The 25,596-nt window shown below is 39.6% G+C and overlaps 4 protein-coding genes across 6 annotated transcripts; 2 read left to right on the top strand and 2 right to left on the bottom strand.

Moving 5' to 3' along the window:
- Nucleotides 1–538: 538 nt before the first annotated feature.
- On the top strand, nucleotides 539–14,616 carry sas (stranded at second). The gene is made up of 12 exons (XM_066742292.1): nucleotides 539–876; nucleotides 7,485–7,733; nucleotides 7,937–8,239; nucleotides 8,519–8,711; nucleotides 9,232–9,446; nucleotides 9,727–10,085; nucleotides 10,416–10,665; nucleotides 12,524–12,722; nucleotides 12,973–13,471; nucleotides 13,778–14,135; nucleotides 14,252–14,470; nucleotides 14,545–14,616. Exons 1-12 carry the CDS (start codon nucleotides 756–758, stop codon nucleotides 14,550–14,552), a joined length of 2,973 nt encoding a protein of 990 aa, XP_066598389.1. The 5' UTR covers nucleotides 539–755; the 3' UTR covers nucleotides 14,553–14,616.
- A 353-nt stretch (nucleotides 14,617–14,969) lies between these two features.
- Nucleotides 14,970–16,349, bottom strand: LOC136782678 (uncharacterized). The gene is made up of 3 exons (XM_066742294.1): nucleotides 16,094–16,349; nucleotides 15,903–15,975; nucleotides 14,970–15,813 (listed from the first exon to the last, which is right to left on the bottom strand). The coding sequence occupies exons 2-3, from the start codon at nucleotides 15,907–15,909 to the stop codon at nucleotides 15,203–15,205; spliced, it is 618 nt and encodes a 205-aa protein (XP_066598391.1). The 5' UTR covers nucleotides 15,910–15,975; nucleotides 16,094–16,349; the 3' UTR covers nucleotides 14,970–15,202.
- Nucleotides 16,350–16,854: 505 nt separating this feature from the next.
- LOC136782555 (pre-mRNA-splicing factor ISY1 homolog) lies at nucleotides 16,855–18,334 on the top strand. Its single transcript, XM_066742061.1, has 4 exons — nucleotides 16,855–17,300; nucleotides 17,379–17,401; nucleotides 17,486–17,804; nucleotides 17,875–18,334. Exons 1-4 carry the CDS (start codon nucleotides 17,298–17,300, stop codon nucleotides 18,241–18,243), a joined length of 714 nt encoding a protein of 237 aa, XP_066598158.1. The 5' UTR covers nucleotides 16,855–17,297; the 3' UTR covers nucleotides 18,244–18,334.
- Nucleotides 18,234–25,539, bottom strand: Syt14 (Synaptotagmin 14). Of its 3 annotated transcripts, XR_010824152.1 has the most exons (9): nucleotides 25,274–25,539; nucleotides 22,653–22,841; nucleotides 22,095–22,223; nucleotides 21,940–21,995; nucleotides 21,554–21,739; nucleotides 21,141–21,461; nucleotides 20,585–20,938; nucleotides 19,848–20,506; nucleotides 18,234–19,788 (listed from the first exon to the last, which is right to left on the bottom strand). XR_010824152.1 is itself a non-coding variant. In XM_066742296.1 (8 exons), exons 1-8 carry the CDS (start codon nucleotides 25,305–25,307, stop codon nucleotides 20,294–20,296), a joined length of 1,476 nt encoding a protein of 491 aa, XP_066598393.1. In that variant the 5' UTR covers nucleotides 25,308–25,539; the 3' UTR covers nucleotides 18,234–20,293. The 3 variants fall into 3 exon arrangements, 2 of the variants coding, with proteins under 2 accessions (XP_066598393.1, XP_066598392.1); XM_066742296.1 differs by having other exon boundaries at nucleotides 18,234–20,506; nucleotides 20,585–20,932; XM_066742295.1 differs by having other exon boundaries at nucleotides 18,234–20,506.
- Nucleotides 25,540–25,596: the final 57 nt, after the last annotated feature.

Below are 25,596 nucleotides of genomic sequence, written 5' to 3' on the forward strand. Positions count from 1 at the left end.
ATGAGAGGGGTTTGCTGAGGAGATTGCGAGGATGTCGAGCCTCTTGGATGGATAGAAGAGAGTGTTAAAGAGAGAGAGAGAGAGAGAGAGAGAGAGAGAGAGAGAGAGAGAGAGAGTAGTGGGGGAAGAGCAAGAAAGAGCGTTAAAGGGAGAGAGAGAGAGAGGGAAGTAGAGAATGCGATCTCGCGAGTTGCTGGATTGCTGGATCCTGTGGATGGTCGTGTATAGAGTCGACGGTGGTCGGTGTGGAGTAGAGGTGGCAACCATGCGGAGCCGCTCACCGCACGAGCTGGAGCCTGGCTGGAGTTGGAGCTGGAAGTGTTGGAACTGCTGGGACTGACCCCAACTCCGGACTACCGTCCCGCTTACTTTACGTTGGTACCGCGAAGCGTTTGCTTCTTTTCTGACTGCGCGCGGTGGAGAGTCGTGAGGCAGCTCGAAATTGGGCAGGTCGATCTTGAAGAGGACCCTGAAGAGGAGGAATTGTATTGTACGAATAACTGTATACTAGTGAAGGGAATAATCCAGAGATAAAGGAGGCTGAGTGTGTGTGGAAAATTGTTTTGGTGCTGAAAAGGAAAAAGTGAGACGTGCGTTGATCGGGTCGAGGAAGATCTCGAGGGACGTCGTGGTGGATGGCTGGTGAACGCTGCAGATCGATTCCGTTGGTTTCGCGGTGTTTCGGGCGGGTTTAGAGGAGTCATTCGGGGAAGTTGGTCGAGCAAAGTGAAGAAGGTGAAGAAGAATGCGGTAGAATGCGCATCCAGAGAGGATGCCTTCTCGCGGCGGTGGGACTCTGCCTCCTAGGCGGGGTCACCGTCTTCTCCGAGACGATAGACACCGGCCCAGCTGCCCTTTCCAAATCGCCTACTCTCGGTGAGTAATATTAGCTTTCCCCGGATCTCCCCCACTATTAATCTTCATCCCGTTTCGTCCGACCTTCGACACCAAAAAACCCGCAAATCCGCTTTCCTCCGCCTTATCTTACGCAACCTAGCTCCCTGTAATTTTTTCAACACCCTATCTGCTTCATCCTTTTTCCGCGATCATTTTTTACGTAATCTATATGTGTAATGCTCGATGTACCAAAATGGCGATAAGTGTATACCTCTCGATGCAATTAACCGATCGATCGGTTCTTGATCCTTGAATCAAGAAACTACACGTGTAACGGTATATATATATATATATTCTGGTGTGTACGTTGAAAGGAATTTTTTCTACAATTTATTGTGCTCGATAGGGTAGTAGCGAGGAACCAAATAAGATCTTGGAAATTTTCTGTAGCTAAATATTAATTGTTCAAAATCTGGGTATAGAATTATTAATTGATTAGTTTAATCAAATTTTTGTTATAAGAGCTCGTGAATCTTAATAAACAGTATCATCCTAGTTGTTTGTATATTTTAACAGTGAATTTTAATCAATTCTTTCTCTGGAACATTATTCCTCTTGATATTTCCTTCGGTAGCATTGCATTTTTGCTCGCAACGAAATTCCTCATTTAAACGTATTATTTACAATTAATTCCCGTTGGTAAACTTACTATTGTCGTGCTGAAACTCTCGTTGCGGAATATTATTTAGGTGGGAATTTTAAGCACCAGTTTCTGATACGTTTCAGGGACATTATTCGAAGCATTGCGCGAGATTAATTGCAACGACAGTCTAGTCTCGGTAGAGATTTAATTAACAGCTTTGAGAATGATTGTACTACTGCAGTGGCTATGACTAGAAGCATCAAAACTCGAGTCTTACTTCTCACAGCACGCCGAACGAGGCTGGCGAGATTATTATTATAAGGAGAGAGAAAAGTCAGTGCAGGAGACTCATCGTCATTTTTCCAGTCGTGCGCGACTAAACCTTCCATTTTATGCCCGAAAGTCGACCTTGTGAAAAGCACCGTTCCGTCCGTGGGTTCCCTTTGAAAACTAATCAGGATGACTCAAGCGACCAAAGATGACACGAAACGTCCGGTGAATTGCATGAATATCAAATTAGGACGATTACATACTCCTGAAACTTGATATACTAGAAAATAATACCGTTGAAAAAGTCTGGTAAATAAAATATTCCCAATTAGTGCGAAGCCTTGATTAAGAGAGTGATGGAGACTGGTGCAACATTAAATATTATCTCGTGTACCTGTGATATTCACTTTGAAATTTTGTAGGAGTCTAAGAGGCTTTAAATTTTTCAGTTTAATGTTGCCTCAAATCTGTTCTTTATTTTATCAAATTTAAAAGGAGTAATTTCTTAACTTTTTTTGTTTAGAGAGTCATGAATTTTATATATAGTGGAATCTTCAAATTATTAAGATATATCGCAATCTAAGAAAACTAAAACCACGAACGTGAGATGGAATTTTTAAATCTGAGAGCTGAACGTACTTTATGGTTAAATTAACGTTTTCCATAAAATTGTCAGAACCATCATAATATTGCAACACGAATGATGGGCATATTTTAGGATTTCAACGATATAAAAGGATAAATAAATGCATCAACTTAACAAAAAATGATTTTCAAGCAAATTTATTTTATTTTACGACGATAAAATAGAGATAAACAAAATTTTCATTAACCAATTTAGAAAATTTATTTAAAATAAAGTTTGAAGCTTTTTTTACCCTGTATAGAGTATAATGATTAACAACGAGTCTTGCTTTAACCTCGATTTGTTCGTTAATTAAAAGCTTTCTCGATCGAATAATTATTCCTGGAATTAATTATAACAGAAAATGGAGTTAATAAGGGTCTAATGAATAAAAGAACTCGTATCGATAAGATTTAACAACGCGATAACGGAAAAATAGTACAAAATTAACCACAAATATCGTATATGAACCTCGAATTGTTCTCTTATCAGAAGTTTGTTCAATGGAGTGAGTCTATCGATGCCTCGGTATTTGCAGCAACAAAAAATTTGTTGAAATAATTGTTTAACGAAAAGTGAATGAAAAAATGTTTAATATATATATCGTTTATGGATGGTGCTATGACGGGCGGGTTTCCGTCGAAAGTCAGTATAATTCTTCCACGCGTTCGACCAGTCTGACAGCATTTTCACAGCTAGCTCTGGTTTAGCCTATATACATAGGTTCTGGCCCAATCGCGCTTTTCCAAACCTGCCAAACCAACTCAAGCTCACGTAGATCCGTCGAACGTGTCTGGAACGTTCCTAAATCATTCCGCAAGAATCATCGACCTTATTACACAACTGCAAATATTTTATCTCCCATAAAAGGCGCAACAATAACGAGCTTTAAGATCCTCTTAAAATCTCTCAGGAATAAACGAAGAAACTTCAAAAAATTAATTGCATAAAAATAATAGCAAAATTACATTTATGATACACACGATGAATAAACTGATTAACGAGAGAAGAGTGTGAGAAAATGGAGGTTTGTGAATTTGGCGTGAGTGCATGGCGATTGAATTAAAACGAGCGGAGAGTTTTGGCCTGGCATTTGAGAGTGTTCGATTGGAGAATGTATGAAACACGTGTCGCGTTTATTGCCAATAAATTGATCGGTGTGTGTCAAAGTGGATTAAAAGAGACTGCGTGAAAGTTGCACGTGCGTATATATATATACATATATATATAGAGCTGCAAAGTAGGGACGAATGTTGGTCGGAAAGAAATACGAGGACGCGTTCGATTAAAAAAACTAGCTGGAAGGCGCGAGGAGTCTACTGGATCACATCTAGTATATATATATATATATATATATAGTATAAGCTACACGTAAGTCGAGCATAAAACCCATTAAATCCATTTCTCGAACCAGCTTTGCCGTATACGTGGTGAAAATTGTTAATTTTCGAGTTCTGCATGCGTCGAGTCGCGAAGAAATTCTCTGGTCTTACCCTCTCCTCCCTAAATTTCTGTAATACCCCTATTGTTCTCACTATCGCGCAAAGACACAAGGTGAAACGTATGAGAAACATCGACGCGCTCGATCTTACGAGAGACGCCATCTTTGAATCCTAAAAGTTCTTCGAGGAATCCTCTCCAATTATCCGCATGAAATTTTTGTTCGCACGACGACTCCACTACAGTCTCCCTCGCGGCCTAACAAGTTAATTAAGCGAACGAATAACCAGCGAGTTTACCCTAATAAGCAATTAGAGAAAATGTAATATTACAACTGCTTCATTGAAATTTCTCCACTCTCGTAGATCTTTGCTTGCAATTCCTCTTAAGATAACTATCACTTGTATTGTTTATACAATATTCACTTACGATATTCATTGTTTATACCAATGCTGCACGTACTTAGATATTATTAATTGCTCGTGCAGCTTAAGATGGTTTTATGGTTTCTATATGAATAGAAATTAATTTGCTAAATCTACTCAAAAATATTCAATGTGCACCTTTTTCGAATGTATGGCAATTAACTTTGAAAAATTATTCAAATTGAATAATTACTTAGAAACAGAAGTAATTGACAGATCCTTGGCATATATGAGAATATGTGATATCAGGAAAAGAGGCTGCAAAAATAAACAATTTTAAAGTGAATTTTCTTTATTTTTAGACGATGAATCATTTAGAAATTTTATGCAAGGCTAAATACAAGAGTTATTATTTGTATATGCTAAATTTTTGCGAGTGAATAGGGAAAATAATTTTTTACATTAGAAATTATCCAGTCTCTTTAAAACGAAAATCACAATTCAAAGTTAAACCGGAAGTAGTATATTGATCAACATGGAATTGCTTAGTTTTTCTCGCAATCGGTTTCAATACTGAATAGATGGGAGATGGATATTTGAAAATTGAAATTTATTGCTGCAATCGAATCTTTCCCCTCGTTGTTTAAAAATCGAGTGAAACGTGCGAGGAGTTCCGGAGTTTCATCGCGATTGATAACGATTTGTGTGAGAAATGAGATAGTGTATTATCGACACCTGCGGCGATTTGATTGAAAAACAAGTGGTATCTATTAGAAGTGTGTATACCTAATACACACACAGACACAATCATAATAGAGGTTCGATCGATCGATATATTATTAGAATAAGGTGTAAATGTTGAAACTGATTGCGTTGAATGGCGAGTTGATGACGAAATGGAAGCTGTCAGTGTATATATAATATATATATATATATATATAAGCATCCTGCATACGACGCAGTAAGAGCGTTGATCCATTTTGCGATGAATTTTCGAGGAAAATTTATGAGGAATGGTGTGGGTAGTTTATTGTGGAGTTTACCTGGCGTAAAGGTATTAGGAGAATGTGAGGGGGGAGTGAAGAGGGAGAATAGAAGAGGGAAAGGAAGAAAACGCGAGGAGGATAGTAGGAGCGATGCTCGAGGATTGGTTGTGGAAGGGGGCAGCGGCCTGAAGCAAAACGTAGTTGTTGAAGAACTCGGGTTTCTCCTCGTGTATATCGTATGTACCGTACGACTCGTCTTGATTAACGGTAGGCCAACTGCCAGGCCAAGCCAAGCTGGTGCAGCGGTCAGCTCGACTCGGCGGCTCTATAGTTATATATATGGTATATTACCTGAGAGCACACCTTCGTTCGATGACCTTGGCAAAAATACGAAGGAACCATCAAAATCCAATCCTATTCGATCTTCGATCACCTTGAGAAAGAAACACCGTTAAAGACCAATTTTTAGCCGTCACGTCGATGACCTTGAGACGGAATATGGAAAACCTCAGCACTTGGATGGAACCGCAGACAATTTCGTCAATGCGATATCTGACGAAGAAATAGAAATATACAGCTCGAAGATTTTTGTACTTTGTGACCTTGAGAGAGAATAGGCTCAGCGTGATATTCAAGTTCGGAGGATCTCTTCACTTTGATCGAGAAAAAGAGGAAAGATGATAATAAACGACCTTCGAGAACTTCTGTCAAAAATTTATGCTTTAACCTTGAAACTGAATTTTTAAACAGCGCTAGAGGATCGAGAGAAGGAAGGAAATTATTTCGATGATTTGTACCTTTCCTTCGTGACCTTGAAAGAGACCAGAAAACTGTATCGATAAATCTGCTCTTAGTTTAATTAATTCCGTCGCTTTGACGAAGTGAGAGGAGGTAGAAAAAGGACTCGAGTACCTTTGACCTTGGAAAAGTATCCGGCGTTAAAAATCAACTTTAGCGACTGTCGCGGAGGACGAGGATGAGGAAGGGAGAGGTGAATCGGCGTCAGCCATAGCCAAATCAGATACCCGCTGTGAAAAATTGTACATAATGATGGAATCTAGGTTACTCACGGCGATACCAACGGATATGCCACGCGGAGAACGCGCGAAAAACTCATTAAGAATCCCGAGCGAGACGCCATTCAGGTGTCAACATTTTCTCTTCCAGGCTAAAACACATTAGCTGCTCGGCCAACGGTACTCGCTGGATGTTTTACCGATCACATACGCGAGACTATGGTTTTAATGAAAGTATGGGAAATTCCATGGACAATTTTTGATGAAAATCTGGGAAGCGATCGATCGATGAAGAAATTCTTTCGGAATTTTAAAAAGAATTGCTGGATGGTTAAAGTAACAGGTTAAGAAGGGGGGGGGGTAAAAAAGTAGGAGAGGTGGTTTCAAGTGAAAGCCCTAAAATCCTACACGAGTGTCAATAGTGCGTCGCCCACCTTGCATATTAATAAGCACGCGTGTCATCGAGGAAGTTTTCAAAGGTAAACGCAACAACGTGGAACCAAATAACCCACGTTAGTCGTCTTTACCAAAACTAACTATAACCGTTACACAGAAACTTTCTTATTCATCGTTACTCTCAATCGTTTTCGATCAATTCTTTATTTGGATTGATTCTTGTAAATTAAACAAATACATTGTGTTTTTTGTTATTGTTTTAGAATTCATTAAATAATTTTAAACTTTCTTAGATCTATCAAGAAAATTTCTCTTTTAATGTTCATGATTTACGTTGGGATAAGCGATAGATAAGATTTGCGTATACGTTGATTAGATACTTGAACCATGAACATTAAGGGGAATATTGAATAAATTTCAGTTTACAGAGCAATCAATGAATGTGACTCATTAATATTCGTCTTTGTGTAAAAATTCTGATTTTCGTGGATATTGAGCAACATTTCTGCAAATTGGCTAACAACAAATAGGAACACCTGCAAATTTTCTTTCTTGCTTCAATGCGTATTTTTTTTTTGTTCCTTTCTAATCTTAATTCTTATACCAACTGACGAAAAACCTCCAAATTATTCACGCTTCATAAAACTACAAGTTTCTTTGTCCTCGTTGTTTTTCGACGACAGTCGACAAGTAAAACGTGTATAACGAAGTCTATTAAAAAATTACCAGTTATGTTTTTACAATAAATTAAATTTTCTGGATTAGATTGTTTTACAGACTTTCGCAAATCAGTTTACGACTACAGTTTGATTAAAATATTGAAAATAAACTAAACGAGTATACAGAGCTAACACATTTTCGAATTTTTGTAATTCCTTTGACTCATAATTGTGTTTCGATTTGCAGGAGGAATCGAACTTCCGGTTGTCCCGAACAATCATGATAGAACATCGACGAGTACGGAAAAATCGACGAGTAGCAAATTCTTCTCGACGGAAGCCTCGGTTCCTTCGAGAGGAAGAGCTCTCGACGTTTCCGGTCCAGAACCTACAAATTCGCTTCACGCCAACTTGACGGATCTGAGCGACGTTAGCATGGATGATGAAGAGGATGACCGCGACAATGTGCAACAGGATGATAAGAAAATTCCCCAAGGTAATCATAATTTAATATGCAAATAATTTGTAAAAAAAACCTTTATAAAATAAACAATTACTCGATAGAGTATTGTGTATAAAATAAAATAATTTTTTCATTGATATAATCAGCCTGAAGAACCTATACAATTCGGAAGCAAAAGTTTTGTCAACCAGTTTTATAACATAAAAAACGACGTCTTGTCTGTTTTATTTGTATAGGTGGAATGGTAATGGTTGGAGACAATAGCAACATGGCGACGACTGCAAGAACAGTCGAAAAAATGATGGGCTGCGTAGAATCTGGCCGGAATTACTCGATCGGAGAACAAGTGAAGAGGGGATGCGAGGAACGATGTTTCTGCAAGGATAATGGCCTTGTAGGCGACTGCGAAGCGGTTTGCACGTCGCCCTATGTAAGGACTGCCGCCAGCACCAATAGGAAACCAGACCCCTACTGCAAGGAGCGACTACTTCCGGAAGAGGAATGTTGTGCCATATTGATCTGCGAAAATGCGGATTCCGGTAAAAAACCTCGCATAATTTTCTACGTCTCAATTACATCAAAATCTATAATTAAATATTTATTTTCATTAAGACACTTTGGTTCTTTCATAATTCTTCACCACGTGGCATAAATAAGAAATAATGATCGCTTTTATACTCGTGTTTCAATCGTGGGTAAATATTTCTACTTGAAGAGTTACATTTAAGGAACGTGTATGGAATATTAAAAAACTGTTCTTTTTTTATAATTCGTCGATCGTTTGAAAATTATACTTTCACGGTTTTTGTCATTTTTAGCGAGCCTCGAAGCCGATGAGAGTTGCGTGTTCAACAACAAGACCGTTCCACGTGGTGAACGAATCGAGGATGGATGCTCGAAAGTTTGCGTCTGCGAGGCTGCCGGATCGCTCAAGTGTCAGCCAAGATGTCCGCCGAACGAGACTGCCATAGCCAATCAGCACGATCGTTGCGTCGTTCTTACGGATCCGAGGTATATTGCTAGAAAATTCTCGATAAAAACAACTGTCAAATCATCCTGTTTGGATAACGACCTGTTATCAACGAGGCTGCTAGAATTTAATCAAAAACTTTAGCATTTTTATCAGCTCCTACTTCCTGTGCCAAAAATCGTGTGGAATTTCAAATGTTTCTTCTTTGTCTTTGACCTAAAATTAGCTTCGGTCAGACTTTTTCTCTTTTTCTAAATTACACTTGCGTTAAAAGAGTTATTAAATTACTGGTTTAAGAAAACAAATTTTTATAATATTCAAAGTACCAGATTTTCTCTTTTTTATTTTTATAAATCTTCTCGATTTGAGCGGAAGAATATTTATTTCGTCAACACGTTTACTATTTGTATACATAGTAAAGTGGAATTTTCTTTACCAGTGGTGGGCGATTATTGCGATGACAGCTGAGATTTATTTTCTGGTTTGAGAATGGATGAATGACCCAGTTATGAGGGATAATATATGGTATAGTATGATAAAAAGGTATTTTGCTTTTCACAGCGATGCCTGCTGCACTATAACGCTGTGTGACGTCACGCTGGGCGATCACGAAATCAGACCGGAAACATCCGGCGAGCTGACGGTTAACCTGACGGACGTCAAGGTCGTTAATTCAACGGCCATCAAGCTGAAGCTGTCGAGTAAGAGTCCTCGTGATGCGCTCATCGAAATCTCCGACGATAATCACGTCTGGCGAGAAGTCAGCTTCGACAAAGGCAAGTGAAAGCGGTATAATTGAATGAAAAATCAATTTCTCTCCCGTAGACGTCTCGCAATTATGCACGCTCCTCATCATTATTATTTTGGTCCGATCCACTCGACGATCCTACGATTTTCCCCTTGAAAACCAAATTACGCGTTCCTTTTGGCTCCTTTCAATTGCAGGACTGAGAAAACGATTGGCATATGAGAAAGAGACATTTTTTTATCTATAATTAAATTACACCAATTTTCTGGATCAGCGATTGTTAAAAACAGGATGTTTTGATTTTACAGCCGGTATCATAGGGAGTTTGGAACCAGCTCACAGCTATTACGTGAGAGTAACGGAATCCGGAAAGGTTGGACCAGCGATTCGAGTATTTTTGCCACCGGAAGTGACAAAGACCAACGCGTCTTTGACGGAGAAGCTGGATAAGAACTCGTGTCTCTACAGAAATAAAACGTACAAAATAGGGGAGGAGTGGTACGATGAGTGTATCTCGTTTTGTCAATGCGCTCATAATGGCCAGCCTGAGTGCATCACTATAGAGTGTCCAACAGATTCAGGATTGGACGTCCTTGACCCGCATTGTCTCGATTGGGAAACCGTGCCTGCGAACTTTGAACCCAAACCACCCCACTGCTGTCCACAGGTATATTCGCAAGAAATATTTAATCAGACGTCAAGTAAATTTTCTTAGAACGATTCGTTGAAAATCCTGAAATTAATATTTTCCTAACAACAAAATTCAAATAAGCCACGCAGATTTTAAAATTTTGTAAAATTTGGTATCAATTTTTAATTGTTTTATTGAGAATTAATAACTTATCGTTCAGAGTTTGTTAACAAAATATTGATTAAAAAACTGTATTTCTTATCACCGTTGCACCCTGTGTACATAAATACTGCATGCATAATTTTAAAGCGAAGAAATTTTTATTTTAGAATATAAGTGTTAAATGGTAAGAATTTTTTCTGGCAGGAAGTGCGCTGTCGTAACAACGGTTCCTGCATGTACGAGGGAAGATCGTACGACAACTGGAGCGAGTTACCAAAAAATGTAACGGGCTGCGAGAAACGATGTTACTGCGAGTGGGGAAAGATCACGTGCGATGCTGCTTGTCCACCTGTGAAGGCCCTGCCACCTGCGACCTTGAACTGTCCGCCCTTCCGTGCGGCTCTCATGCCACTTCCGGGAGACGATTGCTGCAAGCAGTGGGCCTGTGTGGAAGGTTAGGAAGAACATCTCGCATTACTAACTCATAGCTATAGTATAATATATATATATATATATATATATATATATAGATATACTAGAATATACTACTATACTATTAAATTGGGAAGATCGGTTGGGAAGCACTGCGGAAAAAAGCGAAAAAGTCGGTGACAGATCGAATGAGGGGAAAAGGGGAGGGGGAATATAGTTACAAGGCTGAAATGTTAAATGAAGGAAAATGGAATATATAAGAGAATGTTTGAGGTGGCCAGGCAGGATGGTGAAAGCGAGTGCATGTTGGCCAATATTAGCCTGCTTGTAAATATATATATATATTAGTAACCCACTGGTGCCTGTAAATATGCATGGGACGTTAAGGGAACTTTTGGAGGATCTGGTGAGAGAAAAATCTGGACAATTTGTCGATGTTTGCAGGAAAGAACGCGTCGATCGCGTTCGCAGGTAGCTCAGAGAGCGAGGAGTACTCGGGGAAGATCGAGCCGATGAGAATGAGAAACGATTCGGGATTGATCGGGGATGTTACGAGAAGTCCCGAATCAGCCGAGCACGAAATCTTCCACTATCCCATGGACCCTGGGCATCCCACGGTACCGTACAACGGTCCCTACAACCCCGATTACAGGCCCACCAGACCAACCGTCGAAGACGTCTTCCATTTACCGGCCAGCCACGTCATGGAGAAACTGCCCAAGGACAAGTCAAAGTCCAAAACTGACTCGAAGAAACCGTTCGAGCCAACGAAACCGGTCAAAGAGGTCACCGACGGCTACTTCCTTGGTCCATTTGCGCCTGACAAGTTCTTCGACAAGACGACCGAAGGGAAACCGTCCTTGGTCCCCGGAAGACCCGCTCCTAGTGGCGAAAACTCCTCGAATAGTCCCAATAATTTGCCATCCCTCAACAACAAGGACCAACAGAGCCATTTTCCGGCTCCTCCAGGTCCAGTCGTCGAGTCTCATCCGCCATTTGCAGTTTATCGTCCCGCAGGACAAAGCGGTGCCAACCAGGAGGATTACAACGTACGATTCCAAGACATGGTACCACCAGCAAGACCTGGTACCCACGACCCCAACGTCATCCTACCACCCGTACTCGTCAATGTCCCCAAGAAGAAGACTCCGGACACCCTCTACGATCTCAAATCGAAAACCGATTCTTCCCGCCCAAAAGCACCGCCCAGAAATCCCGAACAGGATATCCTACCGGAAGAACTCTATCATCTGGTCAATCTTCATCCTGGACTCACTCACCTCAACAATGCTCCGCCTCAAGGTCATCCCGGACTCTACGAGATTCACCGACAGATCACGGGCGAGAAACCGACTAATCAGCTGGCTCCGGACTACTCGAAGAAGCCCCTGAAGACCCATGTATTTGCCCAGAAGAATGAGAATGGTGGTACCACTTATCACGTGCACACACCGGAAATTCCAAACTCGCCGCAGCAGATCGAAGAGTTGCTGGCTCACATCAGCGAGCACGACTCGAATTCCGGACCGTTCCAACGTTATCCAGGACAGAATCCAATCCCGCACAATCAGCCTGCGGGACTACCCATCCACATTAACGGTCACCTTCCGACCCAGCTCGGATTCCCACCACAGAATCATCCATTCGCAGTCCAAACGCCCAATCAATCAGGTTCGTTCCTGGTTTATTCAAATTCTCATCGAGATTTTACTCGACCCCCCCCCCCTCACCAGCCTCCCCACAAGGTTTTATCCGATCTCGACCGATCTTTTTTCACTGTGTATATATATACTATATAGATCCCTCGTGTTGAATAATCGTACTAACATTAAAAAAATTCTGAATCTCTGCAAGAAATAGAACTCGATTGATTTTTGCAGGATTGGATCACAGTGGCGGAGGAGGATTTTTATCCGGAGGACTCGGACCTTTCCCGGTTCAACAAGGCAACTCGGATGAGGTTATCGTAAACACGTTGGATGCTTTGGACGAGGACACGGTTAGATTGGTGTTCACCGTACCCGCTATTTTGGTTGGTCTTCATGGAACCGTCGAACTCAGATACACCAGTGACAAGGCGTAAATACCTGCAAATATAATCATTGCATACACAGCACTACATTGTAAAATATTTCTGTAATTTTGCAAAAAAATGTTACAATGTACGATCGTCGAAACTTATTAAAATCGTTTCGCGATTTCAAGAAAAATTCAGTAGGTATTTCAGCGTGATGAGCTTCGACGATCGACGGAAAGTGCCACGCAAAATGATAGAGTTTAGTTTCCATGAGAAAGTGTGCAACGAATGACTCGTGTAATTGCTATACAGGAACGTCGATCCATCTTCTTGGAAAGTGCAGGTGTTCGCCCCTCCGAAGAACCTGATAACTACCCAGCAACTGGAATTTGAGCTCGGGGACCTGAAGCCTTCAACGGAGTACAAAGTGAAGATCACGGTGAAGCTTCAGGATCTGGAGAACACGCCGACCAGCAAGATTTACAGCGTTCGGACTCTGGACAGGAGAGCCGATGTCTCAACTCTACCCCCACAGATACCGGTGGATGCAGAGTTGAGGATCTCTGAGACCAACTCCACCTGGATAAACGTGGTCTGGAGGAAGTTCTCCGAGTACGAGTTGCAATTCATCGACGGCGTCCAGCTGAGATTTAAGGAGCTCGAAGGAAAGGTCTACGCTGCTACTCCTCTCATCCATCGAGCTGTGACCAATTACGCAATAGAGAACCTCAGGCCGGACACCATCTACGAGGTTGGCATTGACCTCATTCCGTTTCCTGGACAAACCACCGAGCTCGTCAGTGACAAAATTGTAAGTTCCCATGGATCAGCTTACTGTAATTGAATAATCGCTTTCACCGTATTCCCAAATCTATATCAGTGCAGCTCGACCATGAGAAGCTCTTCTCATTTTCATTTAACGCACCGATAAATAGCTCTCTCCATAGTCGATCTCATTTCAGTCATCCGATAAACCATAAAGATCCTCGATCCCCTCCCTCTTTGACTCTGCTAATTTCCCCCTTCAACTATATACCTATATATATCTTTTTCGATGTTTTCGCTCTATTTTAAGTACACAATTGTGTCTAGTTATTGATTTTTCTTTCCTTCGTAGATCCAAATAACGACAGCGACGGAGCCAGATCCTTACTCGTTCGACGTGAAAGTTGAGATAAAATCCATTAAAGCAACGGACGTTGAAGTCTCTTGGAAGGGAGTGCCTTATCCAGAGGACAAATATGTAAATATTTACCGTGCGATATACCAGAGCGACAGTGGTAAAGAAGACACGAGTACTTTTAAAATTGCCAAGAGAGATTCCCCTGCAAAGACTGTCATCAGTGACCTGAAACCTGGAACTAGATACCGATTGTGGATAGAAGTTTATTTGACGAATGGAAAAATCAAGAAAAGCAATGTACAAGATTTTGTTACTAAGCCGGGAGTCCCTTCCACGCATGCTTCCCAGCAAGGTAAATATATAAATTATTGATTATTCCTGCTTTTATTTATTTTATTTCTATGTCTACTTTTGTGTATATATAGTCATACGGGAATTATTAATTTTTGCTTTGTTTTCTTTTTTCAGCTGGAAAACTAGCTACGTCACCTCTCCACGAAGGAGACTATTATGGTCCGTTAGTCATAGTAGCAATAGTAGCATCTCTCGCAATTTTATCTACTTTAATTTTGTTAATGATGCTCATGAAAAGAAGAACGAGCAGCAAGGCTGATATTTCGCCGCGTAAAACAACATCAGCTTACGATAATCCATCCTATAAAATAGAGTTGCAGCAGGAGACTATGGGTAATTTACCAGAGTTTTTACGAGCTTAATCTTTTACACCTTTTGCAAATAGTTAATTACCTCTTTCTTTTCAGACCTATAACGTTATTGCAGAGATTACTACTCACCTTATTGGGAGTCAAACCACTTATCACGAAATAGACAATCGTCCACTATAATATTAAGAAATTCCTTTAAAAATTTTGTAATTTATTAAATTATAATTTATTTATAACTTTGTTATTGCAGAGAATCGTGACCGTCCATAAAATATTGTGTATATAGTACACTGAACGTGCTACTAAAACTATGTACTAACTTTAAGCTTAGCCTGTTATCAGAGAGTTTATGGCAGATATAATTTATAGTCTAGCTATTATTGATACATCATATTTATAAATATATTTACCTAATGTTCTTTATACACCTATTTGGATTTATTTGATCCAGAATAAATTTTGTACAGCATACATTTGTATTATCAGATGTTTAAAAAAATAAATGAGATCAGGAAAGGAAAGAATATTTAACAGGCATTTATTGAGTATCAGTTTGATACAAAGAAACTATACGTATATAATAACAGTGAGCATATTGGATAACAATACATTCTTAATATATGTATGAGTAACTGTTGGCACAATATAATTGTAATGCAATATGAAACTAGTTAAAAGTACCGAAGAGTAATTAAAATCAAGAGAGTCATGTTTAATACAGCAATCAGCTCTTATTACGAATCAGTCAGAAATTTTAAAGGTACAAATTTAAGGTAGGCTCCATTTCCAAAGGCTCGGTGTTTGGTGCAAATCTAGCAACAACTTTTCCTTCTTTATTGATGATGAATTTTGTAAAATTCCATTTAATAGCATTGGTAATGAAACCCTCTCCATTCTTTTGAGATTTTAACCATTTCCAGAGAGGTAGAGCATCATCTCCATTAACATTGATTTTTTCATACATATCAAATTTTACGTTATAGCCTTTGACAAAGTTCAAAATTTCTTCGGATGTACCAGGCTCTTGACCAGCAAATTGATTAGATGGGAAAGCAGCGATTCTGAGACCTTTAGAATTGCTATATTTCTCATAGAGCTGCACAAGTTGCTTATAATTTGAATCTGTCAGGGTACAGTTACTGGCAACATTTACAATGATCAGTGGATGACCTTGATATTTCTTCAAGGACACTTCTTTTCCATGAATGTCACGAGCAGAAAAGTCATAAATTGAATCTGCTTTGAGCCAGTCTGCGTCCTGATTAAATATTTTTTCAGTCTCAGGACATGTTCCTTCCTTATTTTCACAATTTTGAGCAAAAACTCCGCCCAATATACATAAAGCTATTAATGACTTGCCAAATCCTAACAGAACAAAACAATCAAATATGAAACTTTAAATATTCGCAAAATAATGGAAAGAAAATAAAAGTATTCTGTTAACTTATACTCACGAAACATCGCTTCTATCAGTTCTATCCGCTATTTTTAGCAAACAACTTCTTCAAATAACCGGTTCTTGTTATCCTGGTAATAATTAACGAATCATTTTTTTTTGTTTTTACTGTATTCATTTCCACAAAAGATCTTTACATCTAACCAAATAAATATTTTTCTGATAAAATAAATGAATCATTATACTCACGTAAGACACCAAGTAGCACAATCCCTAAACTCAACAGAACGAATATAATTTAAGTAACTATCAGCAATTTGATAATCAACGAGGTCGAAGTTTACTGGATTTGATCTTGAAGATTCCACTGATTCCAGTCCCCAGGACTTTTAAAATTATTTGCACCACAAACCCTATATATATTGGATTGTCACTGTCACGTGACTGGACAAATTCACCAATCACAGGATTTTAAATGAAAACTTGTCACTGGCTAGGAGAGGGATGCGAGAGATGTTTACTTTACAGCAGTGTTGATATCTTGTGGGAATTTGGGTCTCCCACTCACTCCTACACTGGCTACACTTTGATTTTCTTATGCCTTACTAGTTACATATAAAGAAACAAGGAGGTCACGGTAGATAGTGGGGGTTCTAAATTTCCACAGTCTACCATCAATACGTTTACGATCGAACGAACGAGACCTACCTAACCTACATACGCTAAGAAACAATCAGCGATACCTTTACGAAAATAAGTTAACGGGAATCCGTATACCGACATTACAGAGCGAAAACTATTTCGCATGCAGCGTCGTTATTTGTTGACGGATTGTAAAGTTATTACAGGTTTTTGGAAATGCCAGAAGCTTATCTACTAAGTTACGTTAGGAAAATTAACAAAAAATGAAAAAAAATTTTTGTTTAAATAAATATATTAACATTATTGAGAAACAACAATTAAATCGCAAAATCCCCCAACGTACTTTACTAGAAAATGTTCATACGTTTCCAAAAAGTCCACATAAATGCAATAAATCCGTCAAGAAATGACGACGCTGCATGCGAAATAGTTTTCGCCCTGTAATGTCGGTATACGGATTCCCGTTAAGTCTAAACAAACTCTGGCTTTTTTAAAAGCAAGATACGTAAAATGAACAGAATTTCAGATTCCCTATGTATGTAAATGTTAAAGCCAATTCTGTTGCAAGCAGCAGAAAACGAAAGTTTTATTTTAATTCATAAAATATTAGAAAACATAGTACATGTATGTCCAATTGGACCAATTGTGCATTCTATACTGGCAGAGTTTGCCCACACATATGTACATACAAGTTACACGCATAACCTACAATATGCTGGTGTTGATTTTTGGTACCCATTAGTATACCCGGCATTCTGTGTATGTAGAATAGTTGTCTTTATTTTCTCAAGTATTCGAAATTCAGTAAAAGATGGTGAGTATTTTATCTTTAGTAAAAAAAATAGTAAATTTTTATTTAAGAAATTTGAAATTAATAGTATATCTGTTTTAGGCACGAAATGCAGAGAAGGCTATGTGAGTAGTTCAATTCAAGTTTTTGAATGTCTCATTAATTTTAGACATTGTTATTAATACCTTTTGCTTGTTTGTTTTTATTAGGACTACCCTGGCTAGGTGGAGAGCAGCCCAAAATAATGAAGGTGCCAGAAAGGAGCAGGAAAGAAGACCGTACTTAGCTTCAGAGTGTAGGGATTTAAGGAAAGCTGAAAAATGGAGAATGCAAATTATTAGGGAAATAGCAAAGAAGGTAGCACAAATACAGAATGCTGGGCTTGGAGAATTCAGGATACGAGATTTAAATGATGAAATTAATAAATTATTAAGAGAAAAAAGACATTGGGAGGCACAAATAAAAGAGCTTGGTGGCCCTGATTATTCCCGTGTTGGACCTCGTATGTTAGATCATGAGGGTAGAGAGGTAAGTTTATAAAGTAAAACTTTTGCAGTTGTAAGTAAAGAATTCAATGATAAGGAACAATTAATAATAGGTACCAGGGAATCGAGGCTATAAATATTTTGGAGCAGCTAAGGAGTTACCTGGAGTGAGAGAATTATTTGAGCAGGAACCTCCACCTCCTCCAAGAAAAACCAGAGCTGAACTCATGAAGGATATCGATGCTGATTATTATGGATATAGAGATGATGATGACGGTATATTATTACCATTAGAGCAGAAAGCAGAACAAGAAGCTAGGGAAAGAGCAATTGCAGAGTGGGTGTCTAAGAAAAATAGGGAAGTAGATTCGGAAGAGGAGATTGAATCTACAGCACAAAAAACCATTCCATCTCAAGAGGACATTCAAGAAGCTTTACTCGCCAGGAAGAAGCGGGAATTACTCGAAAAATATGTTCTTTGACTAACGTTGTTTTATTCTTCATGTGTTTGATAACAGCTATACATAAATTTGTGTAATTAGAATACATTTTTATAAAACGCGACAAATATAAGTTTTAATTTATTAATTACATAATAACATTGATAAAGATATTGTTTTGTGCAGTAGACGCTTAAATTTCACTCAATACTTATCGAGAAAAGGTGCTGTAGATAAAATATAGTTAAAAATTGCACTATAATCTGATAATTGTTTTCGCGACATGTATTAAGGAACTCTGCAAAAACACAACAAGATGTGTACATTACTATAGAATGAAATAAGGATCAAGGTTAATGTAAATTGAGTCAACAGTATTAATATAACAATTATAGACGCTTTACGTTGGAAATACAGGCATAACGTTATTAATAACTAATACAAGTTTAACACTATTAAAGCATTGGAGAGTTCATTTAATGTATAAACGGACCAAATAGATTGATAAAGTCACCAGGACTCAGAAGTACGCTTATGTCTCTTAATCGTTACGATTTGCTTATTTTTATTGGCTACAGTTACAACCCAAGTAATGCAAATTACTCTAGTATAAAATCTATGCTTACTAGAATTTATTATTTCAGTACGCCGACTTTCATGATAGATTTTTGCGTAGCATGCATGAAGTTGAAATGGATTGGAAAAACTGTGTGAAAAGTAAAGAGCCAAACTGCTTTGATTGAAATATTCCTTTAAAATAATCGTTAGCCTGTAATTGTATACCTCAAGCACAACAGTCCATATCATTTAGTTTATCCGTAGATAACTAAAGTGTCTGATGTATCTGTCAAACAATAAAGCTATAAAATCTGTAAAGATACATACTAATTGATATGGTAGACTTAAATAGAAGAATGCAAGGTATTTACGTATAAAAAGGATTATTAGATGAACTTCTGAGTCCCTGCAATCCCTTTGCGAACAAGACTAGAATGAAAAGTTGGAGAATGCGAGACATTATATTAAATACCTAATATTAGGGCATTAAAAAATGAAGCGTGAGTTCACGCAAATTTAATCAGTCGCAGCTTTCATTCTGAGTTTCCTCTAAGATTACGCTTCTTGTAAGTAGTAATGTTACCTATCCTTAGCACAAATACGATCGTGTATATAACTAATTTTAATAATATCAAGTCTAGAATCACATCTGCATTATGAAGTGTAACTTGCGAGTTATTGTGCGTCATTGAATATTACTCTATCGCTGAATACTTTGCATAATCGCAAAGAATCCATCCTCGAGCGAGAGAACGGTAGCAGCGAGGATTGAGGAACGTCTGAAACCTGTTAATTCCCTGCGAGGATAATAACTGAAGGTGAAAAAGGGTAGAAATAGAAAATCTCTCTAGCCCAGCCCCAAACAGTTCTCTCAAGAGTGGCAAATATTCTAAAAGGGCTAAAACTGTAAAAAGAAAAGGATGACGCGCGTTGGCTCAGGCACGTATCAAGCTGGAAAATTCATACTCAGCTTTGTTTGGCCCTGTACGCGTGTGGCAAGGCAATCCCTGGAAAATGGCCTTGTACAACCTACGATGCGGCAAAAAAAAGATTGTACTTTATACATCAAGGTACTTCCATTGAATTACCTCTGTCAAAAAGTGGCTCGCTTAGTCCGCATTGTCAGCTCCGAAAAAACTTGTTCCACTCGATCCTTGAAAACTTCCTTCCCTCCAACAGCTAAATCCAACGTTAAGTCTGTAAAAATGATTATAATAGTACTCGTGCACGCTCGAATCTTTCCACGAGCGGCCCCGAATCTCTCATCCTTCTAATCAATCTCAAAAAGTCCCTCTCGCGCGCGGGATTCGGATCGGATGCTGAAGAGCTGACACGAAGTCCGACAGTACAGAGCGCGCGCTGCCGCAGCAGCAGCTTTCAAGCTTGAAAATTCATCAGGGAGGAAAAATCACGCTTCCCTGCGATAAAAAACATTCTCGCGTATGCTGGCTTGCAAATTGCGCAGTGGCAGCATTCCAACGAACGAATGTTGCAAAAAATCGGTGTGGATCGAAGATCGAGCTCAATTGGCTCATCAAGGCTTCAGCAAGGAGTGCCAACGTTGGATTTGGGTCGGTTGACGAGACGCTCGCATCTCGTTCCAATGTTGAAGCTCCTCCGAGCCGGAGCTGTTCAATCCTAGGCACAGCCAGCCGATCATCTCTCGACCCTTTCTACCCATTCCGCTTCTTCTGCGATTGTACACGGATATAAAGAGGGTCACGTCGCCCAATTGGAACAAGGCGACCTGTAAGAAATCACCCAGCATTAAGAAATATACATACTGATATAAATTATCCTTTTTTCAGGGTCAATGACACTTTACCTGAAATATAAACGTTTCCTTGTAAAGTGGATTAGGCTGGGCCCGTCTCAAGCTGGTTTTCGATCTTCCCATTTCATGGCCGTTGCTGTCGACGAGCGCCAGCTTTACATAAGTATCGGGTGGTTTGGTATCGTTGCCTCCACCACCTCGGAAATGCGAGCCTTTTATTATCTCGACGGAGAGACGTCCGGTTGTTCCATTGTACGCCAAGCCAATGAGGATCTCCGCAACGCTACCACCCTTCATGCTGCTCCCATAAGGAGGTGTCGTTGGGGCTGCGTACGACTGCACCGACTGCTGGGATCCTGTCGAGTCACTCCTGGTCAGCCCGCTCGCTCCACCCCACTCCTGTACCTATGCAAAAGTATGCTATATATAGTACATATGATAAAGGGTCGAAAGGACGTTTCTTAAAAAATATAACCTCCTAGTCTTTTGAGTCTTGAAACACAGCATATATATATATATATATCCTCTTAATAATTTAATCCTAAAACTTGTTGATTTATGCGAATCGCACGTTCAATATTAATACACAAATTTATTTATAGCGTACCGTTGAGGACGGTGGTGGCTGCAAGGTCAAACAGAGGGTGGTCTCCAGTTGAAGATTGATCTGATCAAAGGAGACTCTAGCCTCGCCCAGTAATCTTTCTCTGCGCATTCGGCCACCCCATAAATAAACCCGCACTCTCACCCCCATAGCATTTACATCCTCAGGATTGACACGTGGTAGTAGAAAACTTTCCATGTATTGGGGCGCCGTGCCTTGGCGAACTCTGGTCTTGCGGCGCTGCTTCTTCGACGGCAACAACACTAAACGCACTTGGCTACCTCCGATTCCTGCCGGATAATTTCGACCCTGAAGAACGTGTATCTGTGCATGGAGAACGTCCATTGAATTAAACTCGAGGAAATTAGCTGAGTAATTATATCGCTCAAATATAATATATAAAGCAATTAATTCACCGTCATCTCTCGCATCGGTGCGTCGTACAAGAAAGCAACTTCCAAACTTCCAACTTCCTCCGGCGTGGCTCCAATCGAGGTAATAACATCGTTCGACGTGGCATCCTGCTGATCAGCCTCGATGCTATCTACTCTGTTCTCCAATAATATGCTGGATGGACCAACTTCCACTACGCACTGCTGGTGCTGCGCATATGGACGAAGCAAAAATAAATCAATCAACCGGAATAAAATTGCTTCTTGAAAAAAAGTAATTTAAATTTAATTTATCATCGTCGAGTTAATACGAATAATGTTACAAAAATCGTGTGAATTTTTTCAGCTTTACTCGGGAAAGTTTCGAGCTTTCGGAGAGATAATCAAGGTTGCCCTGTTATATCACCTACCTGTTGCTGGTCCGGAGAATTATCATCGGTGCAGCTACTGGACGTGGGAGTGGCATCTACCAAGGGAACGAGAGAAAAATTTAGCTTAAAATTCGCAATTTGTTATACTTATAATGGAAAATGCAAAGATGCTCGGTTCTACTGAGCAAACTGACCCGCGATCGATGGGCCATCCTCAGCCTGAATAGTCAATGTATCCGGGGGTGAATGTTGACCCTTCAATCTTCGTAAAGCGTCCTCCTCCGAATCCGAGCTTGTCTCAGGGTCAGAATAGAACGGTTTTCCTGTATCAAACGGAGAAACAGCTTTAAAAACCGACGATGTGCGGTTAAAAAAGTGCGAGCGCGAGACTGTAGTTTTAATTTCTCTATATAAATATTATTTCACAAAAAAAATAAGAAACAATTTTAACGATTTTACCGCACTGAATATACATATATATATATATATATATATATATATGTATATAGTATTGCGCGTAGTTGCTATGCGGTTAAATCAATCGTACTCTAGCAGAGCCTGTGGCTGGAATTTGAGGAGAAATATAAAATTGATTAGGAATTGAAAAAATTATAGAGTGTAGCGCGGCTGATTTTAAAAATATATAAGCGATAGCTGGCAATAATTGTATAATAATAATTATAATCATAATAACGTCAATAATAATAATAATAAAAGAGCAGCGAGTGGAGAAATAATTGTAAGAGGCAAACCTATAGTTTTGGTGATTTGGGAAGTGGAGCTGTTGTTGGATTCGCAAAGCGGGACGCAAACTCCGCCAAAGAGTGTCGTGGAAGACGGTGGTGTGAAGCACCACTTTCTTGACAAGTAGAGGAAAAGGGCCAGCAGAAGGACCACAAAGCCAGCAACAGCACCCAGAAATGCAGTCGCTTCCGCAGGTACTGCAAAAAATAACCAAAAGGCCCAACTCATTTTCCTTCAATCTCCCTTTCTCCTATAGTTCGCCATTTCCACGATATAGCACATCTGCTCCTTTTACTGTATATATATAGATCACTCGTAAATTCACGTTCTTCCAACATTGACAAATCTTGTCATCATTGATATCCTTTATATATATATATATATATACTCGCCCAAATACAGAGCATGGATCAACGTCGTCTGGACCAAAACGCTGTAATTCGGAATATTTCTCTGTTTTACCGATGATCCATAGATCATTTTTTCTCTCTCCGTAAAATCGTTAAACGAAGCGAAGGGAGTTTCTGGAATCTCGCAAGATTTGACGTAAGCTACTGGACACGTGGTTCGATAAGGGACGATTACAGCTGGATCGAATCCTTTTGTATATAAATATATATATATATATATATATATATTTTTTTTCACGGGTGATCGATAAAGATCATGCTGCTTATCGTCTTCCTGCGAGTAACGATCGGGTCGATGTGTTGAAACGTTGACAGTTGGTTAGAGAGTTCTACGTGTATATACACCTATATATACAACATACTATACAGGTAGGTAGTTCGATAAGGGAGAAACGTTTCAAGGGCGGTTGGAATCTTCGTACACGAACGATCGATCGGATCGATAAAGATCATTTTGTTCATGGTCCTTATTGCGGGTGAATGACGATGAGACGAGTCGATGTTGAAACGTTGAAAGTTCGCAGAACTCGTGTGTATACGTTTCTCGATGCGACGATACAGGGAGAGATGTTTCAAGGACGCTCGCTTGGATCGAGCGACCGCGGAATGTTTTCACGGACGATTTGCAAGATCGATCGGTCCTTTTTGCACGAGTGGACGAAACACAATGATCGAATAAGGCATAAATGATGGAACGCGAGCTCTTCTATACCACGACTCGCGCCATTAATCTTAAATTAGCGGTGAATACGGAGATCGTTTTTCACCCTACCTCCCACCCCCCCCCCCTCCTCACCCCCTCTCTCTCACCCCTACCATGCTATGCTCCTTCGCAAAGCAGGGCTTGTTTATTTTATGTATGGTCGACAGCGCGGTTCAAGCACTAACGGCGCATTACCACTCGGTTAGTTAGTAATGATCCGGAATAATTAATCGTCGCCCCATTTGCTACGTATACATATATATATATATATATATATATGTATATATAGTATATATAGTATGTCATACGCAATAAAGTAATGGATTCTACCGAGAATTTCTTTTTTTATTCCACCGAGTAATACGAGAAATGATATCATCTTGTCACTTTTATTTATATATATATATATATATATGTATATGCATATTCTCAAATTACAATTCAAAATTTTTTTACACCATATAAATCGCAAGACAAGAGGTCGCGTGATCAAACTCGTCGAATTCTACGACGCAATAATTTTCTCTCCCTCTTCCATCGTGTGAAATTAATTAGAGAAGGAGAGGCGAGAATCTCTGGATCGTTATTCTTCATCGTTCTTGTAGGAGAATTTCAAGAATCTCTTTTGGTGCAAGGCCACACGCAGAAATTATACCGCGCGTGGCCATGCGAAAGATGTGATATTATTCCAACTGTTTTTTTTTTCCATAGCTCGAGTATTATTCGCTGGTCGAACGGCTTTCGGAGTGGATAGATGAGGTACATCCACATTTTACCAGGAATTTTCTTGGAAATTGCGCAATGCGGAACGAATTCCTCGAAGGCAAGAAAATTCCAGCATTGCAGGAATGCAAATAAAACGTTATCAGCCCTTGTTATCGGATATACGAATAAAGAACAGGAATGCTAAAATGTATGGATGTTTATCGACGAATATTGCGTTGGTTGAAAGGACTCCTGGGGGAGGGGGGAGGGTGAAAAACGTGCTTCTTGAAAATCAGGCAAAAACGTATATATATATATATATATATATATATATAGAGAGAGAGAGAGAGAGAGAGAGAGAAAGAGTGCAATTATAATTTTTAATAAAAAGGGCAATGGTCTGATGAAAAGGAGAGATGCGGTACACAAGTAGTACATATATAAATTTAGTCATCCGCTTGTAAGAGTAATTTCGACGAATAGGAGATTTCGCGAAAAAGCTTTTATCGGTAAATTATTGTTGGTGAGGAGGAGAAATCGATGGGGGTTCATTGGTGTGCTTCTGGAAGGGAATGGAAAAAAGCTCTTTCGCATGAATGAGTGGAGAGCGAAGTAACGTTTTACAGGGTGTCGATCGAAGGCTGTAAAAAAGTGAGCCGAGTGGCGAATGATCGATCGATTGATTGGCAAAAAAAAAACGGTGTGTCGAAGGGACGATGCAGGATGACGATCGAGGCCAATTGCGCAAGGTGGGATGGTTTTTTCAATGGGGAACAATCGGGTTGTAATTTAACGGGCCGAGTGGACTTACCCGCAAGGAAATGGTCTGATCCAGCAAGAATCATGCTCGTCCCCTCGTCCACGTAGGTTTTCTACGTTCTCTGCGAGGTCCTCGGCTGATACTCCTCGCAGGATGATGAATGCATTATCTGTCGCGATGGGGAGGTCTACACGACGGTGCAAGCCTTTCAGTTTCGATAATAGTGGTAGCGTGGCTAGAAACACCGAATAATAATACGTGGGCGGGGGTATACAGTGTATACAGCACGGTATACTATACACACAGAGCACACTGTGTTGCTCGTTACTGGGAATCACTGAATTGCCTCTGCGCAGTGCGCCTGCCTCAAAACT

The sequence above is a fragment of the Prorops nasuta genome, unplaced genomic scaffold (genome assembly GCF_024137725.1).
Source record: "Prorops nasuta isolate Cenicafe-Biocafe unplaced genomic scaffold, Cenicafe_Pnas_1.2 PNAS00027, whole genome shotgun sequence".
Lineage (NCBI taxonomy): Eukaryota > Metazoa > Arthropoda > Insecta > Hymenoptera > Bethylidae > Prorops > Prorops nasuta.